This window comes from Malaclemys terrapin, chromosome 3 (assembly GCF_027887155.1).
Source record: "Malaclemys terrapin pileata isolate rMalTer1 chromosome 3, rMalTer1.hap1, whole genome shotgun sequence".
NCBI classification, from domain to species: domain Eukaryota; kingdom Metazoa; phylum Chordata; order Testudines; family Emydidae; genus Malaclemys; species Malaclemys terrapin.
In genome coordinates, this window is record NC_071507.1 from 73583123 (window position 1) to 73603291 (window position 20169).

Here is a 20169-nt window from a genome sequence, read left to right on the forward strand (position 1 = left end):
AAGATTTGTTGACTTATACATCTCTACTAACTGGACAACATGGTTTCATAGACTCATAGACTTTGAGGTCAGAAGGGACCATTATGATCATCTGGTCTGACCCCCTGCATGCTGCAGGCCATAAAACCGTCCCTACCCCTTCCCTGGACTCTGCTGTTGAAGTCCCCAATCCTGTTTTTAGTGACTTCAATTGGCAGAGACCCTCCTGCTAGAGATCCCTGCCCCATGCTGCGGAGGAAGGCGAAAAACCTCCAGAGGCTCAGCCAATCTGCCCTGGAGGAAAATTCCTTCCCGACCCCAAATATGCCGATCAGTAAGACCCCGAGCATATAGGCAAGAGTCTCCAGCCTGACCCCTGTTAGCCATTATACTATTTACCTACCATTTCTTGGTTTTCCTTGACTACTATGTTTTACCATTAAACCATTCCCTCCATAAACTTATCTAACTTAATCTTAAAACCAGACAGGTCCGTCGCCCCCACCGTTTCCCTCGGAAGGCCGTTCCAATATTTCACCCCTCTGACGGTCAGAAACCTACATCTAATTTCAAGCCTGAACTTCCCCACGGCCAGTTTATATCCATTCGTTCTCGTGTCCACATTAGTACTAAGCTGGAATAATTCTTCTCCCTCCCTTGTATTAATCCCTCTAATATATTTAAAGATAGTAATCATATCCCCCCTCAGCCTTTGCTTTGTCAGACTAAACAACCCAAGCTCCTCTAGTCTCCTTTCATACGACAGGTTTTCCATTCCTCTGATCATCCTAGTGGCCCTTCTCTGCACCCGTTCCAGTTTGAGTTCATCTTTTTTAAACATGGGAGACCAGAACTGCACACAGTACTCCAAATGAGGTCTCACCAGCGCCTTGTACAACGGAAGCAGGACCTCCTTATCCCTACTAGATATACCTCGCCTAATGCATCCCAAGACAGCATTGGCTTTTTTCACCGCCACGTCACATTGTCGACTCATAGTCATCCTGCGGTCTACAAGGACCCCTAGGTCCTTCTCCTCTTCCGTTACTTCTAACCAATGCGACCCCATCTTGTATCTAAAATTGTTATTAGTCATCCCCAAATGCATCACCTTGCACTTTTCACTATTAAATTTCATCCTATTTCTGATACTCCAATTCACAAGCTCATTCAAGTCTCCCTGCAGGATATCCCTGTCCTCCTCCGAATTTACAACGCCTCCCACCTTCGTATCATCCGCAAACTTTATCAGCCCACTCTTGCAATCGGTTCCGAGGTCAGTTATAAATAGATTAAATAAAATGGGTCCTAAAACCGAACCTTGAGGCACTCCACTAGTAACCTCCCTCCAACCTGACAGTTCACCCTTTAATACGACCCGCTGCATTCTCCCCATTAACCAATTCCTTATCCACCTCTGGATTTTCATATCGATCCCCATGTTTTTCAGTTTAACCAATAATTCCTCATGGGGTACAGTATCAAACGCTTTACTGAAATCCAGGTATATTAGGTCCACCGCATTTCCCTTATCTAAGAAATCCGTTACTCTCTCAAAGAAGGAGATCAGATTCGTTTGGCACGATCTGCCCTTCGTAAAATCATGTTGTAATTTATCGCAATTGCCACTAACCTCCAGGTCCTCAACTAGTTTCTCTTTCAGAATTTTCTCCAACACCTTGCACACTACAGATGTTAAACTAACAGGCCTGTAGTTACCCGGATCACTTTTTTTCCCTTTCTTGAAAATAGGAACCACATTAGCTATTCTCCAGTTTAACGGGACCACCCCCGAGTTTACAGATTAATTAAATATTATCGCTAATGGGCCTGCTATTTCCCGCGCCAATTCCTTCAATATTCTCGGATGAAGATCGTCCGGTCCTCCTGACTTAGCCCCATTAAGGTGTTCAAGTTTTGTTTCTACCTCGGATACGGTAATCCCCCATCCTGAATGCCCCTCTGTAGTGGTGCTAGTATCCCTAATACCTTCATTGGCCTCATTAAACACTGATGCAAAATATTCATTGAGATATTGCGCCATGCCTTAGCCCTTTAAATTTTGCTTCGATTTTGGTTTTTCTACTATCTTCATAATGACCTGCCAGAAAGAGGGAGAGATGCGAGTTGCATGAAACTAACAGGAATGTGCTATATAAGTTCAGCTGTAGCTTGCATCTATAACATTCTCTTTACACTGAAAATATTCACAGTTCAGAACAAGTTCAGTCACAGTTTTCTGAATCTAGGCAGCATATTTTTTTAGACCACACACATGGGTGAAAGTGATGTCACTGAAACCCAGAGGAAAGGGAGATTTGTTCTTTTTCAAATTCCCTGCATGCCCACCTTCCTCTGAGATCACTGTCCTGCCCAGCTATTATTAAGGTCAATAAAAGGCTTGTGGATATCATCAAGAGACAATCTGAGCTTCGCCTCACTCACTCACAAGGAAAGCCAGCCCCTTTATGATTGGGGGCAAATGATCTTGCCATCAAAAGAAAAAAATGTAAAATTTAATTACATTAATAAAATTAATAAATTTAAGTGTAATTTAAAAAGGATATCAACACAGAACAACTAATGTTGATCAGTGAATAGATTAAAAGAAAGATAAAGGAATGTATGTATGTATGTATGTAAACACACAAAATATAGTTGCCACTGCTGTTGAAACTTTACATATAAGAAAAAATCTCACTAGTGCTGACAAATAGATTGATATAATTTTGAGCAGCTAGCAGCCCAAAACAATTGTAATGTAGGGATGCCAGCTGTGCTACTGTATGCAAGATACCATGCCCTAATTTCAAGATGTGGAAGCAAGGGGTAAGCCCTGCTTCAGGATTCATTTCAGCAGCTTATTGCTAGTGTTGAAACCACAAGATTTAGCTGGTGTGCCATCAATATGCTTTCATGCTACAGCTTGGTAGCTTTCTCCAAACTGAATGCAGTGGCTAGAATCTTACACATTTCACAAAATAGTCATAGTATATTATCAGTGCTGTAGTTCTCAATGCAGGTATGTGAGGGAGGAACCTTTTTACATGTAAAAAAAGAGTGTGTATTTGCATACAAGCTTTTAAGACACTGCTATATTTGTCACATAGCACAATTCCACAATATCAGCATTATCAAGGGGAAGTTTTACAGAAAGCCCTGGTGAATAACAGAAAGAATACCAAAAACATAGATGTGAACTCTGCAATTCAGGTTCACCTTAATAGCCAGAGGAGTTTATTTAAATATTCCTGCTACTGATGCAAAAAGAAAGAGACATCTTGGGGCAAAAAAGCAAACACAGTATGCTAAGATATACTGTTCCAATTTATTCAGGACAACCCAGTCCTTTGTCCATCTATATTCGCAACACTAGGAGTTGACTTGCTGAAGGTATACCAGATTAAGGCTCCCAGCTGGGAAGGGTAACTGCATGGGGAAATCCTTGCATCCAGTTCATTTCAGTATCAAGGCCTGAATCTCTTATATTTCCAACCTCACTCTACTTCTGACCTAAACAATCAAATCAACTCTGCTGCGGGGAAGTCCTGTAGGTGAACTATGGAGCTAAACTTAACCTGATTCGGCGGGTAGAGATCGATATTCTGGGATTGATTTATCGCGTCTCATCTGGACGCGATAAATCGATCCCAGAAGTGCTCCCCCATCGACTGCGGAACTCCTGCTCGCCGAGAGGAGGAAGCGCTGTTGACGGGGGAGCTTGCCTGCGCCACGTGGACCCGCAGTAAGTAAACTTAGTTCGATCTAGGAAACGTCGACTTCAGCTACGCTATTCTCGTAGCTGAAGTTGCGTTTCCTACATCGATCCCCCGCCCCAGTGTGGACCAAGCCTTAGATTTGATTGAATTTAGAGGCAGCATTATAAATTAGCCCTGTAAAGTACTCTAGCAAGGCTTACACAAAAGTTCAAAATTAATTAGTAGAATGCAATGGAGGAATTTTCTACAATAAACTTCCCCCCACTTATCAACATTACCATTGTACTTTGCTCTTCTCAGAGAAGATCTGGCAGGAGGCCCAGAGGGACATGCAAGTATGTATTCAAGATGACATCCTTAATACTATGTGGTAAGGCAGCCTGTCTCAAAGTTAGGGTGAATGATCAAATGTTCCCCCGGATTCCAAATGAGCCTTACTTCTCAGAACAAACAATATTTTCTGGACAATTATTTGTTTACTGAAAATCAAATAAAATGAATACACATATTTTGAGTTTATTACCTACGTAGTCCAGCTAGGAACATCAAAGTGTTTGTTTGGATCAGGCACTGTGCAGTTCTGCAGACTCTTCTTTTGGAAATAAAACCAGTCCTGTGTCAGCACATAGGCTGAAAACAAAACAGACACAGAGGGAAAATTAATAAAATACACACCAGATGCAGAAAACAACAGCATAGGTGAAGTTTGGCTATGACCCTAAAACTAACCTTACTAATACTTAGCACTTACATAGTGGTTTATGCACCTGATTCTGATATCGCTTTCAACAGTTTTATACCAGAGGCAATCCATTGAGCTAGATTCTCTAGTGTATAAAGACAGCTTTGAGCTACTCTACTAACACAAAGTTGTTCTAAAGCTGGTTTACCGAATCTCAGCATGGCAAGATCCTTGGATCACAAATTGCTACCAGAGCATTGCCAGCATATGCCTCAGTCTTCAGCTCCCTGCAGCTTGTGCATGGGATATACCCCAGAGAAATGGGTGTCCCAAAGTGTCTGTGTATGATTTCTGATTGCTGTAACAGGCCATTGGCTGCTGGCACAAGTATAGAGTGATTGCTTTAACCTGTACCAGTGTATATCAGTCCCAGCTGACAATCTAGTACATTGATTACTCCTGCTTTACACTGGTGTGAAATAGATCAGAAACAGGCCTACATCTACATGTTTGAATTGTGCTAGGAACATTTGCTAACTAATACTTACAATGGCCCTGTGGGGCACGCGAGAAAGTGTCCCCATTTTACAGATGGTGAAATGATCTAGGTCACAGCCACCAGAGTACTTTGTGCACCTCATAAACATCAACGTATTTATCCTCAAAACACCCCCTTGAGATAGAAAAATATTATCCCCATTTTACTGTTGGAGAACTGAGGCACAGATTCATTTACTTGCTCAAGACAGTCTTAACCACAAGACCATCTTCCTACAGAGGTGCAGAGAGGTGAAGCGGCATGCCCAGAACCCCACACTGACTCAGTGGCAGAGCCACAGACAGAATTTAGACCCCCAACTCTGGACTCTTCCTCCAAACCACACTTCACTGCCTTTGGAACTTGCTGCTTAGAAAAGTTGGGATTTATTATGAATTTTCACATATCAAATGAAAGAAAGCAATGAACTCCATGCATTATATCTCACAGTGTCTAGTTTCATATCTCTTTATAAAACTGAAACAACAAAAAATATTTAAAAACCCTCAGAAATATCATATATAGATCACCACTGACAAAGAGTAAAATCTCTGAAGTAAGTAGTGCAGCAGCAGGAATACCCACTGGCTAACACCTTCCATTTTATAATGTATAATTAGTACAAATTGGAATCGCGTGTCATCATTATCCCATTTATCACACAGCAGTGCAGGCTAAGATTTTAATAACCCCGTCTGTAACTTTTCCATAGAAATATGATTCCAATCAAATGCTCTGTGTGCTGGCTCACTGCCTCTTCCCCCACCCCTTTGGCACAGCAACAGAGCTCAGTTCTTATTGTTGCAATATGGGGAAAGTCAGACAACAGAGAGATCATTGGGTTTATTGGACAATCAACTTCTGTGGAAGAGTTAGTGAAGAATTATAGAACAGTGATTGAGATTACAATCTGCTCTTCCTTTGGAGGAAGAAGTTAATAATGTCCCACATTTACTGTATATGCCAGTAGTAGCTCCCATCATACAGAACTTAAACTAATACATAAACTAATCACAGGAATCTCTTCACCTATCAGTCAAACCTAGCATCGGTTGGGCGGGAGATGCTCCTGTTTAACCATGCACAGCAAAGCAGTGTAATATTTTAGGGATGGGAGTGAAGATGAAGACCCTTATTCAACTAAAACAGAGGGGGTGATTTTAAGGAAAGAGAAGGGAATTATATAAAATGGGATTTCACCGGGAAGCCAGAATGTATATTCCCTGCCTTGCAAAGAGTACTGTGTAATCATTGATAATTAGTAGTCTGGACCTCAGTTTTACATCTCATTTCATGAGAGAACTTTCAGTAGGCACTTTTTAACACAACATTAGCATTAATTCAACACTCAGATGGAAATGTGACACCTAGTGAATAGCCTGCTCCACTCCCTGAAGCAGCTACATGTTTATTCTTTGAAGGTCTAGCATCCAAACACAGCATCCATCTCACTGCTGCTCAGTTTGAGAGATTTGAGTGAACTGCGCACAAAAGCTGCAGCTGAGCTGACAGAAGAACCTACGTAAAACATGGTGAGGGAGAGGAGAGTTCATGGATCTCACACCTGCTAGTGCAACCTACACTCATTTGGTGTGGCGCTCTGTTCCACAATGTGGTGACTAGGCCATATATAGATATTCATGAGGCTGCTACAGCCCCAGTTAAAAGAGCTGAGCCTTTTAGCTCAGACAGTTGAGGCTCATATTTTTAGAACCTTAGGTCCTGAATTCTAGCCCTGATGCTGATAACCTGATGTAACTAGAGGTGGGCAAAAATTTTCAGCTGCAATTTTTTTCCAGTAAAAAAATTAAGGTTTGGTGACAGAAACATTTCACAATTTCATTTCTGGTTCACCAAATTGTTTGTGTAAAAAACTAAAAGAAAAAACCCAAAGTCTAAATGTTTCATTTAGACATTTTCAAAATGAAACATTGAAATTCTTTGATTCAAAATGGCCTCTTGTTTCAAAATTCCATTCAGTTTTAGTTAACAAACATTAAAGCCCTTTAAATAAAAGCAAAATGTTTTGATTCACTGAAATTGAAAAAAAAATCATTTTAGGGTCAACCTGATCTATCTTTTCCAGAGCTGCCCGTGAACTGAAAAATCATTTATGCACACAGCTCTTGGCATAACATCTGCACTATGCTAATTCATCTTGCTATTAAAATGATAACCTTCCTAATATGTGCCAAACTATTATTTTTTATTTATTTTTATACCTTCCTGGAAACAGAGAACATTGCGGATATTAAACGGACATTACACATAATGACAACCAAGAGACTATGATGGGAATTCATCAGCTGGAACATTAATTCTTCATTTGAACTTGTACAGGGAAAGTCATGAAAAGGGGTGTTTATATGACTTGATGGAAAATGCTATTAAGTATTTACATTGTATAGCAGAGAAACTATTTTGCGTCACTAGACAAATCACATTTCTGGATGTACCTTGGATATTGTTACAAAAATGCTTAATCGAGAATTAATATTTTTAGTCACTGAAGAGATTAAATGATCACGATAATTAAAGCGGGTTAAATATTGAAGAACAGGATTTTATTGCAACAATTTATCCTTCATTAGTTTATTAAGTAATTAGTCATGGTGTGGGTTACTAACACACATCTCTTGAGGGTATCATTTTTTAAATGTTTCTTCATGAAAAGGATGAACACAGTTTGTTTGCACCACTTATCTGTGACATAATACTTCACCATTCCTCATGCTGGCCATTCTGCAGGGAGGTGAGAAATGGCTGCATTAGTGATGGAGTCTACTCAGTCAGAATTGAGTCAGAATTTTCAGTGGGGAAAGAGCAGTAGGGGTTGCACAATATCACCCATTTAGCCATGCCTGACTCTGTCAGGTATTCCATTGAAACAGAGTTGCAAAGTGAAATTCTAAAAGATTGAGAAAGTGGGCATTCACCCATGAAAGCTTATGCTCCAATACATCTGTTAGTCTTTAAGATGCCACAGGACTCTTTGTTGCTTTTTACTAAAAGAGAGTAAAGGTTGCAAGACTGGGCCCTAAATTTTGAGATAACACGAGCACATATTGTGACAAATCACCTTTCATAAGTCTATAATTCATATTTGATATTGAGTGAAATATAGTTAGGGGGTACTACAAAGTAAAATAAAGCCCTGTCTCTTAAAGGGAAGATCAAGCTGGATTCAGGTTGAAAACCCATCTATGACCATTACAACATAAGAACAGCCATACTGGGTCAGAGTATCCTGTCTTCCATCTAGCCAAGTATCCTGTCTTCCAATAGTGGCCAATGCCAGATTCTCCAGAGGAAATGAACAGGACAGGCAATCATGGAATGATCCATCCCCTGTTGTCCACTCCCAGTTTCTGGCAGTCAGAGGCTAGGGATACCCAGAGCATTGGCTTGCATCCCTGATCATCTTGCATCCCCATTATAGCTTTGGCCTTCACAACATACCCGGAGTTTCACAGGTTGACTGTGCGCTGTGTGAAGAAATACTTCCTTTTCTTTGTTTTAAATCTGCTGCCTATTAAAGTAATTGGGTGACACCCGCCCCCGATTCTTGTGTTATGATTTTGTAGACGTCTATCATATCCCCTGTAGGTGAAAAAGCTGAAAAGTCCCAGTCTTTTTAATCTCTTCTCCTATGGAAGCTGGTCCATACCCCTAATCATTTTTGTTGACCTTCCCTGTACCTTCTCCGATTCTTATATAGCGTTTTTGAGATGGGGCGACCAGAAAGGCATGCAATATTCAAGGCATGGGTGTACCATGGCTTTATATAGTGGCATTATTATATTTATTGTCTTATTATCTATCCCTTTCCTAATGGTCCCTAACATATTAGCTTTTTTGACTGTTGCTGCGCGTTGAGTGGACGTTTTCAGAGAATTATCCACAATGCCTCCAAGGTCTGGTCTATACTACCCGCCTGAATCGGCGGGTAGAAATCGACCTCTTGGGGATCGATTTATCACGTCCCGTCAGGACGCGACAATCGATCCCCGAATCGGCGCTCTAACTCCACCAGCGGAGGTGGTAGTAAGCGCCGCCGACAAAAAGCCGCAGAAGTCGATTTTGCCGCTGTCCTCACAACGGGGTAAGTCGGCTGCAATACGTCGAATTCAGCTACGCTATTCACGTAGCTGAATTTGCGTATCTTAAATCGACTCCCCACTGTAGTGTAGATGTACCCCAAGACCGCTTTCTTAGATCCCATCATTTTGTATGTATAATTGGGATTATGTTTTCCAATGTGCATTACTTTGCATTTAACAACATTGAATTTCATCTGCCATTCTGTTGCTCAGTCATCCAGTTTTGTGAGATCCCTTTGCAACTCTTTGCAGTCTTCTTGCGACTTAATGTCTTAAATAATTTTATATTGTCTGCAAATTTTGCCACCTTACTGCTTACCCCTTTTTTCACAGATCATTTATGAATATGTTGAACAGCACTGGTCTCAGTACAGATCCATGGGAGACCCTGCTATTCATCTTTTTCCATTCTTAAAACAGACCATTTATTCCTACCCTTTGTTTCCTGTCTTTTAACCAGTTACTGAATCTATTAACATATAAAAGAATGGTTGTTAGACTAGAGCAAACGGAAAATGACCCTTAGGGCAGGTCTATACTTAAAACACTGTGCCGCTATAGCTCTTCAGTATAAATCCACCACCATGAAAGGTGGTAGGTATGTCGATGCCCGCTCATCAACTTAGCTCTGTTTACACCAGGGGGTAGGTTGATATAACTCTGTCACTCAGGAGTGTGGATTTTTCACACCCCTTAGCGATGTAGTTATACCAATGTAAGTGTATAGTGTCGACCTGGCCTTAGAGTTGGTAATAAATCACAAAAGTCAGCCTAGAAACAACCACTGCATGAAGACGGCTTCAAAGGACCTTTTTAAAGTTAAGAACTAGGCACAGAAATATAACAACCTAAACTGTTTAGCCAGTACAATGGTGAGTGAGTAATGGTGAATGACCACAGATGTAATGCAAGTGTAAGGTTTAATGGTAACAAACACTGGAAAGGAAAATGGGGAAAGGAAGGACAAGAATTACAAAAATAAGATAATGTGACGGTGTAGGTTACTAACACACATCTCTTGAGGGTATCATTTTTTTTAAATGATTCTATTACTTTAAAAAGAAAAGGGTTCATAAGTTACCACATGTGAGGTTTCAATGACACACAACATTATAAGCATTACAAAAAAGATGCTGCTATCTTGCTAGATGGATAGCCTTTTGACTGGGACTGAAATAGGGCTTGACTTACTGCCCTTATTTTCAAGATGAGCTATTATAGTCAATTGGATTCTTTGCATACGTAAGGGTTGCAAACCTGACCTCTTGCATTTTTTAATAAAATTCTAGTTGAGACTAAAATGACACAAAGGTCTTTAAATGGAAGTGCTCCTTATTAGGGAAGGTATTATTATGGGTGTAATATTTCCTGTCTTCATTTGCTGTGATAATAGAATGCCATTTTGGCTCTACATTGTGAAATTGATTTCTATGCCTCCTTTAGTTACATATTAATATATCACAAAAGTGGTTTTCGTCCTGTCAGAGACTTCAAATTCCATGTATGTCTCTCTGGTCTATGCTTGATAGACAATTATATAAGTTATATGTTGTCTTTTCTTTCCATTTATTACCATTTACATATGTAAACATGAATGTAAATTCTAGGGAATCAACTGATCTCATCGCTAGGTTTTCCTTTCTAAAACTTAAAATATTTTCTGACTAGCAGTGAGAGAAAATAATGAATGTTCTTCTCAATACTTATTAGGGGAGATTCTAATTTGCATCTTTTTAGTTTCTATAATTTGTCATGACTCCAGTGAAAGAATCCATTAAGGAACAAAAATTACTATAAATCTTCTAAACAGTCTCCTTAGTGATTGGATATGCCTACAGCTAAACCCACACACCAAACGGAGGATTTCTAATGTCCTATGGACATAGACCTAATGGCCAAAAAGAAATACGTGTTACAATGTGAAGCCCTGAGGCTCCTATTTTCTGTGGTATTGAAAGGGCATAAAACCTTCTCTGGAGCTTCTGGTGTAAAGAAAGTTGTAGGCTGAGAAACATATCTTTAACTGGACCTCATTAGGAAGAGGTTAGGGATCATTCTGGACAAGAACATTCCGTTTGCTCTAGTCTAACAACCATTCTTTTATATGTTAATGTTAAGTGACTGCAAAAACAGCTCTACACCATAACAGAGGGAAGAAAAACTTCCCAGACCTGGTTCAGGATCAGAAGTTTCCTGCTGTGAATAACTTTTTTATATTGTCATATTTGTAGTAGTAGTTTTGTTTTATAGCCTTAAGGAAAATGGTTCACAAAACAGACTTTTTCTTGTGCTGTCAGCCTCAGGATTGGAATATACCAAGTTTCCAAATGCCAGCTGTATACCCATCTTCCAGACAGCATAGGACAGAAGTAGATAGGAGTGCTTCAACTTTTTCAACTCTATAGAAATATGCAGGCTAGTAATTAAGTAACTCAGCTTTGAGTTAAATTGCACTTACTAACATAAAGAGAGAACTCTGTTTGTGAATTTGGGGAAACAGATGGTGGATGAAAGTATTGTATAGAAACCAATTAAAACTGAGACACAAAAAAGAAAATCAAACTGATCATGAATTTCTAGATATAGAAATTACAGATTCATTACAGATATAGCACCAAAATGCTACATAACTATATGAAAGATTCTAGGCTATGTCATTGGCCTGGACTTGCAACTTAGACCTTGAAGAGTAAATGTTTCAAATGGACTTTTAGATTCACATAAGAGTCTAGATCATACATTTGTTATGGACATAAACCTCAGCTTATCTTCTTGTATGGACTGAAATCCATATTTGGTCTTACACAGCAGCATTCCCTGCACAGCATTCATTCATCCATCCATCCATCCCATTTTCCATTTAGGTTTGGATCCCCTTTCCTTACTTTTGTAATCTTTGGAAAATGGGAGGGGAGGAAGGAAGGATGATAGAAGGCCTACAGCCTTCTCAATCCTCCTTTTTTGTCCGTCTGTTGAGATGAAGTTGTTGCCCCTTTCTCCTCAGCAGACAGCAGATTGCAAATCCCCATATCTTCTAGAAGGAGAAGCAAGGCACTTGATATCGACTAGTGCCAGCTAGTATTGAAACTGAGAAGGGCTACGAGTTGACTAATGATGCTTGGCGCTAGGCTGCAGGTTAATAACTAGGGATTATAGGGTGTCTGAGCCCTAGATCACTGCTTATAAAGAAAGGCAGTGGTCGCTTGTTTGCCAGTCGTATTGCACTGTGGTTTAGCAATTTGTGTTTCCATAAAGTTTTATTGTGATTGAAGGAGCAGGAGGTTGTGCCAGGTGGCCCCCTGAGAAGCCTGCTTGGGGAAGCAGACACTCAGTATCCCCTTGAAGGCCAGAGAACACACAGGCCTGAGGACTGGAGATTGGGAGTGGGTACAGGCCATGACTCTACCACCCAGAAAACAATAAGAATAAAAAATGGTCCCAAAATCTGCAGGAGGGTGTTATGTTCACAGGATACACACAGAGAAGTTAGAAAGAAAAAAAAAAAACATAAGATGCTCTTGCTGGAGGGCTACAGTGTAACACTACTTTATTCCTTAGAATTTAGAATAATAACACACAAGAACTCAGAGACACAAAGCAGAATGCTCTCTAAAACAGAGAGGCACAACTCAACCCAATTTACTCCAGGCTCGTTCTGCAGACTAACTGCCCAGATTACATGCTTCCCTACAGAGTCACTGAGCCTACAAGCAGCACTGGGAAACCCCAGAGAAATTTAGAGTTATAGCTTACAATTTTAATATAGTTTTCTATATACCACAGAGGGAAGGGCTGCACTGAGGAAATCTGAATTAATCTAGCTCTAAATTCAAAGAGTTTTCATGCAACAGTCTATTTATTGCTAACCCTAGAAGCCCCAGGTTTCACATAGCTGTATTTAAAATACAGTTAAAGTACAATAAAGCATAATATATAAAAATGTCACATTCTTTGAATAGAGATTCTCATTAATTCAAATCACAAATTTGTGTGAAAAATATTCTCACTTAACTAACACAAAAAGGTTCCACTGTTGTTAGCCCTGCAAAAAAACTATTAGAGAACAAACCAAATTATTCTTTGCCTCATACAGCTTAAAACAAAACTGATTTATAATTTCTAATTGGGAAATCTTAATTACTGGAGATGACACTGAGGAAAAAACAATGCAAATTGATTTTCATATGCCAGGTTGAGTTTGTAATCTGATGGAACCATTGACAAAGAATGAATATGGAGCCCCATATGCTATTTAGAGTCCTCTTTGAGACTATAACTTTAAACTCCTTTGAGACGCCTCTTTAAACAAACTGGAGTGAAAAATTTGAAGCGTATTTTATATCTACAGTATGATGTCAGCAGAATGAATGCTACAGTTGATGATTGAGACTTGCTTCTCATTTTAAGATGAATTTTGGATTCTCACTCTAGATTGGCCAAAATTCAACAAATCTTCCTGAATTTTTTCATTATTCTGCTAGATAAGGGGTCCTCAAACTGACGGTCGGGACCCCTCAGGGGGTAACGAGGTTATTACATGTGGGGTCGTGAGCTGTCAGTCTCCACCGCTTTGCCTCCAGCATTTAAAATAGTGTTAAATATAAAAAAGTGATTTTAATTTATAAGGGAGGGTCGCACTCTGAGGCTTGCTGTGTGAAAGGGGTCATCAGTACAAATGTTTGAAACCACTGTGCTAGATGTTATTTGTTTATTTTTAAGATTTGGAAGGTGGGGAACAGAGTTGAATCTAATAAGGCCTTCATGAGATATGACAAGATAGGAAAAAATACCTCAGAAGCTCGAGTTTTAGAGAGAGAGAGAGCGAGACAGAGACAGACAGAAAGCGCGCTTCATATCTCAAAACTGCAAACTCCACATTTGTTTTAATGAAGGATAGTGCCTTTAACATTGTATTGAAAAATCTGGGTGGCTATTTTAGAATTATTCAGTCAGATTTTCTGGATTTATAATTGCTCAGTACGGTCCAGTGCCAGTCCACATGATCTGATATGATAATTGTAGCAACCCAAAGCTAACAATAGCACAAGAAGAAAGGAAAGAGCAATGCAACAGAAAAGGCAACTATTAGCAGAGTACAGGAATATGTATATTTAATAGCCACCCTCTATTTTAATATTCATTTTATATACCTATATTATACCAATTTTACAGACTCTTCAGAATGTAAGTGAAAGTATCTTAGATTTTCTGCATGTATGTAGTCTCTGACTTATATGGATACTTACTGAGGGGTCACTTACAGCACCTTACACATCACCTCTGAATATGGCCCTCTGATTTTCTCCTCAGGAATCAATATTATCCATTAACCATACTAAAAATAGGAAAAGGCAGTGGTGTCACGGAGATAGCTGGGAGTGCTAGTGGCATAGGGTCTGAGCAGAGAGTCTACATATCCGGATAGTCCTTCAGTGAGAGTGCCAATTCCAGAGATGATGGGGCGTCCAGGATTTCCAGGCCGCTATGCCTACCTTCATGCCTCCAGCTTCCACCCCGGACACACCACACGATCCATCGTCTACAGCCAAGCACTGAGGTACAACCACATCTGCTCCAACCCCTCAGACAGAGACCAACACCTACAAGATCTTCACCAAGCATTCTCAAAACTACGATACCCGCACAAGGAAATAAGGAAACAAATCAACAAAACCAGACGTGTACCCAGAAGCCTCCTGCTACAAGACAAGCCCAAGAAAGAAACCAACAGAACTCCACTGGCCATCGCCTACAGTCCTCAACTTAAACCTCTCCAACGCATCATCAGCGATCTACAACCCAGCCTGGACAATGATCCCTCGCTTTCACAGACCTTGGGAGGCAGGCCAGTCCTCGCCCACAGACAACCTGCCAACCTTAAGCATATTCTCACCAGCAACCACACACCGCACCATAACAACTCTAACTCAGGAACCAACCCATGCAACAAACCTCGATGCCAACTCTGCCCACATATCTACACCAACAACACCATCACAGGACCTAACCAGATCAGCTACAACATCACCGGTTCATTCACCTCTTTGTCCACCAATGTTATATATGCCATCATGTGCCAGCAATGCCCCTCTGCTATGTACACTGGCCAAACTGGACAGTCACTACATAAAAGGATAAATGGACACAAGTCAGATATCAGGAATGGCAATATACAAAAACCTGTAGAACACTACTTCAACCTCCCTGGCCACACAATAGCAGATGTAAAGGTAGCCATCTTACAGCAAAAAAACTTCAGGACCAGACTCCAAAGAGAAACTGCTGAGCTTCAGTTCATTTGCAAATTTGACACCATCAGATCAGGATTAAACAAAGACTGTGAATGGCTAGCCAACTACGGAAGCAGTTTCTCCTCCCTTGGTGTTCACACCTCAACTGCTAGCAGAGGACCTCACTCTCCCTGATTGAACTGAAGTCATTATCTCCAGACTGATTCTTGCCAGCATATTTATACCTGCCCCTGGAAATTTCCATTACATGCATCCAACGAAGTGGGCATTCACCCACGAAAGCTTATGCTCCAATACATTTGTTAGTCTTAAAGGTGCCACAGGACTCTGTTTCTTTTTTTCATTGTCACTGGAAGCTATTCAATGGGATTAAAGATGTTCATGTCCTCATTAACTATACTCATTATTTCATTAGTGTGTATTGGTGGGATAGAGGGGAGGGATACCCTAGTAGACATGGCTTCAACTTCCCATTGTTTGAATTGTGACTCAAGCCCCAGCTACCATGTTTAAATGGACACCTCCTAGCACAACACAAAATCTCAACAACTTTAGCAAATATTCTGGGCTGACCTATGCACACAAAGTACATGCACAGTGTATTGCATTGTGGAGAAAGCATGAGTCATAATCAAGGTTTGGGTCATCCTGTGAGGTGAGTTTAATACATTCTGTGTAGCATGTTTTCTTAATAGGAGGAGGCAGATGGAGGGGAAATGGAAATATGCTGTGTGATCAGTGGAGTTTAGTTAAGAGATGTCCTCTTGATCTGCTTGGCCTCTTCTGAGCTTTTAAGGTTTGTGGAGGGAATGTCACATACTTAACCAACCTTAATCCCTTTGAAATTAAGGTTTTGTTAATAGAATGATATATATTTACAACCTTAAGTACATCTTGATAATGCTTTACCCTGGGAATTATGGGTTAATGAGGATGTTTATATCCATTGTAAATAGATTAGTTGTAGGCAATGACTGGAACCGCCTTCCATACTCACTAGCAAAAATCTTCTCTTATGGTTTAAATGAAATGTGGTACTACTGTATTGTATATGTAAATCTTAAACAGTCCCCTGGATGAACCCAGACAGTGGCTGCAGTGCAGCCTTTGTATCCAAGCATATAAAACTATGTCTCTGGGCCAGTGAAGAAAGTCTGTGGAGTATTAAATAGTCAACATTAAAACTTTTTTGGGCTGAAGAGCTAAAGAGACACAACAGCAGCTGCAATAGCAGATGCTTGAATAATGCCTCTTTATCCTAAGAAGTTACAGTAAATCTGTTTTGGGAGTTGAAGAAATATCTTTTTAAAAAATTAAAAAGCAGTTTAAAAACACTTCTTTGCTCTGAAGAGAACAGATAATTGCAAAGTCGCAGATAGTCCTTGATGCTAAACAAAATAAAGGTTTTACAATGTAACATGAATTTAAAATCTGAACCACTTCACTATCCATCCTCAAGACCCCACCAAAGCCAGACAAATATATTATATATATAAAACCATCCAATAAACATAAAACCATCATCCACTATCACTGTATAGTTCATTGTCAACAGTTTAATTATCAGCCCCAATTTTCTGTTCTTAACATAACTATTAAACTTACTTTGGCTTAGATTTGTGACACATTTCTCTGCCTTATAATAAATACATTTGTTTTATAAAATATCCCAAAATACACTGTATCATTTTTATAGTTAGCCACAAAAAGCACTTGCTTGTGTGTGTTTGTGGTTTTTTTGTTTGTTTGTTTGTTTTTTTGTTAACTAAGCATGCTGTGAGCATTCAAGGGGAAAAAAATATCATGGCACCACTCTTGCTAATTTTAATTATGTAAGTAGTTCTTACTCATCCAAGTAGTCCACTAAAATCAGTGAGTTGAATGTTTGACGTATGTGGAACTATATGCATTAGTAAAAAACTGTTCTTATGGATAGAAGTTTTCAGGAAGTGGCCCTAAATTTGATGAGAGATTCTACTCAAACCTTTTTTTAAAAATATTAAGAAAAAGTTAAGAGTAAAATACCCACCTAATAGTGAATGTAGGCACTCACTGTACTGATGAAATTTCATATTTATGCTTTTTTAGTTTCTGTTAAAGGAACACCATCAATCTGAAATCTAGTCAATTAAAAAAAATAAGTTAAAAGTGCAGCTTTATATATACCACCTTCTTTAAAAATATATAAATCAAATACATTCCCAGATAATACAGGGAAACCCCTATATAAACCAAGGCCTCAATTTTGTCCCATTGAAGTCAATGGAAGGTTCTTCACTGACTCTAAGGAGAATCAGGCACAATATCAATTTATCTCCTTATCGTCAATGTTTTTTTTTCTGCTCTTATTCACAAATACTAGTAAATGGATACCCTAACTAATTCTGATTTTTAACTTCTTAAAATTAGTACAAGAAATGCCCCCACAGCTGAAATCACACTTTACCAGAGCAATAAGCAAAATTACCACACGGTATTGGCCAATACAGTACTGATACCGCTGAATGGGTCATGTGTGTATGGTCGATTCAAATAGCACCATCGCAGAGCTGATGTGGTTTGGAGGACATTGTGTAGGACATCTACATTATAGGAGAATTTCTCCAGAAGAAAGAAAACCAGAGTGATGGAAAAAAGCAAGAATTAGAATGAGTATGATAACATTTATATAGCCTCCTTCATGAAAAATTTATGCCTATTTGGGATCAAATTTGGCATGCAAAAGATATGCAATGTAATTTTCTCATGCAAACATCATCAAATGAGTCATCATGGACAATAGCTTGTTCAATACACAGTGGAAAACTCAATCAAGACCATTAAAGGGAAATTTCTCAGGGGAAAAAAAAATAAAAGAAAGAAAGCAAACATTGGTGTGGCATTAGAAAACAACCCTGAACCACAAACAACAACAACAACAACAACAAAAGTTGCTGAAATTCTGAATGTTTGAGTTAAATACCATAAGCTTACAAAAATATTGACTCTTGGAGTTTTCCCATTTACTTCTAACCAGCTGAATGGCTTAGAGATCCAACATATTTTTTGAAGGACTCTGGCCTCCTAAAAAGCAATCCATAAACTTCTCACTGCTGTTTTTAAAATGGCATAAACCTGGAACAGCTATCTCAAAAGAAATGGTGTTTCAAATATGTAGGATGACTATTTTGCAGTCACACATTATTTAATGTACGCTGAACTCATTCCCCTGTGTAAGCCATGGTATCCTGAGGTATCAGAAAAATAAACAGATGAGGTAAACTAAGCCACAAGCACAGTAAAAAACAGTGTAGATCTGTGCACTTCAAACTTTTTGTTGGCTTCTATGATTGAGGACATTGTGCAAGGGAAATTATTTATTGTCCATTTGAAGTAACTCATGCATAAAAATGACAAAAATAGTTAAGTTTCTAATCACAGTTATAGAAAACAATCCCGAGAAAGCATGTTGCACTCTGCCAAATAATAAATAACAATAATAATAAAGCCCCTAAATTAAATTAAAGCATTAGGGTACCCTGCCAGATTTGCATTAACTTCACATATCATAACAAAGTTCAGAATAACAACGGAGTACTGGCTAGATTTTGTGATACGAGTTAAACATTAAGCATAGGATCTTCTAGCAATAAACAATTCAATGCTATATCATATTCCTTATTAAAGTACAACGGGATACACTGTAGTATCTTAGGTAAAAATAAAATCCACTCTCAGGCCACGTCTACAGTACCCGCCGGATCGGTGGGTAGTAATCAATCTATCGGGGATCGGTTTATCGCGTCTCGTCTAGACACGTCAATCCCTGAATTAACACCCGTACTCCACCTCGGCAGGAGGAGTAAGCAGAGTCGACGGGGGAACCGCGGCAGTCGACTTGCCGTCGTGAGGACGGCCAGATAAGTTGAACTAAGATACTTAGACTTCAGCTATGCAAATAGTTGTGTATCTAGATCGACCCCGCTCCCCCTCCCAGTGTAGACCAGCCCTCAAACTCAACCCAAATCTCAAATTGAACCAGAATTTAAACAAAAAACAAAAAACATTTGAACTGGTTTGCATACGGGCTCATGTATCATATTCAAGTTATATTCTGAATCCAACTCACTCTTATTATAACACCAGGTCTGGAAGTCTCTGACTTGAAATCTCAGTGTTACCGGGACCCCATTCATTTTGGGAAAATGCCAGAGAGCAAGTGTTTTAAGAGAATTGCTGACCTAAGACCAGTGAGGGTTTCAATATTTCCTGAACCTTCTTGGTAGCAAGAACTTTTCTGAAGGGAAGAGAATTGGGTGCTAGTGATAGCAAGGGTAGCTGGATAGGGGAAGAAAAGATGCCTGGAGAAGGGGAAAAGAGAACAACCCAGAGCCAATGAACCAGCCAGAAAACTCACTATACTGAAGGGGAGGTTGAGGGAATCAAAGTGTATGGTGCTGAAAAGAAAAGATTAGAGCTGGTGAAATATAAGAATTTCCATCCCATTGACATTTCTTTTTGTCCCAAATTTCAAACATTTCAACAGAAAGTTGAAATATATAAATGTTTCACACAGCAGAAAGTTCAGAAAAAAATTGATTTTCAAATATCAAAATGTTTCCTTTTGGAGCACGTCATTGAGCTGCATCTACCTGAACTGCTGCAGTTTCTCCCGGGAGTTGTAATTCAGGTGCTTCTTGCCCCTTATTCTCCTTTATGGATTTCACACACCAACTTGAATAGAACAGCTCTTGGTGTAACATTCAACAGGCATCACATCCTGGCTCTAGTCTTTAGGTGTAACTTTCTTTCAAATACACACCTATGTTACTTTGTGTCTTTAAAGCACCTGGCACACTTTTAATGGATATATAAATAAAATAATAAAACAAAACATCATCTTGCTTCTTTCAGAAGGAGG

General features: G+C 39.4%; 1 protein-coding gene across 5 annotated transcripts in view; it reads right to left on the reverse strand.

The window, feature by feature from the left end:
* Window positions 1–20169, reverse strand: part of CHRM3 (cholinergic receptor muscarinic 3) — a 503079-nt gene that overhangs the window by 204081 nt on the left and 278829 nt on the right. For 3 of the 5 annotated variants that reach the window (XM_054021260.1, XM_054021261.1, XM_054021262.1), the window contains one exon: window positions 4222–4328. The exons of the other annotated variants lie outside the window; for them this stretch is intronic. In XM_054021260.1, the coding sequence (XP_053877235.1) occupies window positions 4222–4244 (23 nt within the window). In that variant the 5' untranslated portion in view covers window positions 4245–4328. The remainder of the gene's footprint in view (window positions 1–4221; window positions 4329–20169) is intronic. 5 annotated transcript variants of the gene reach the window in all.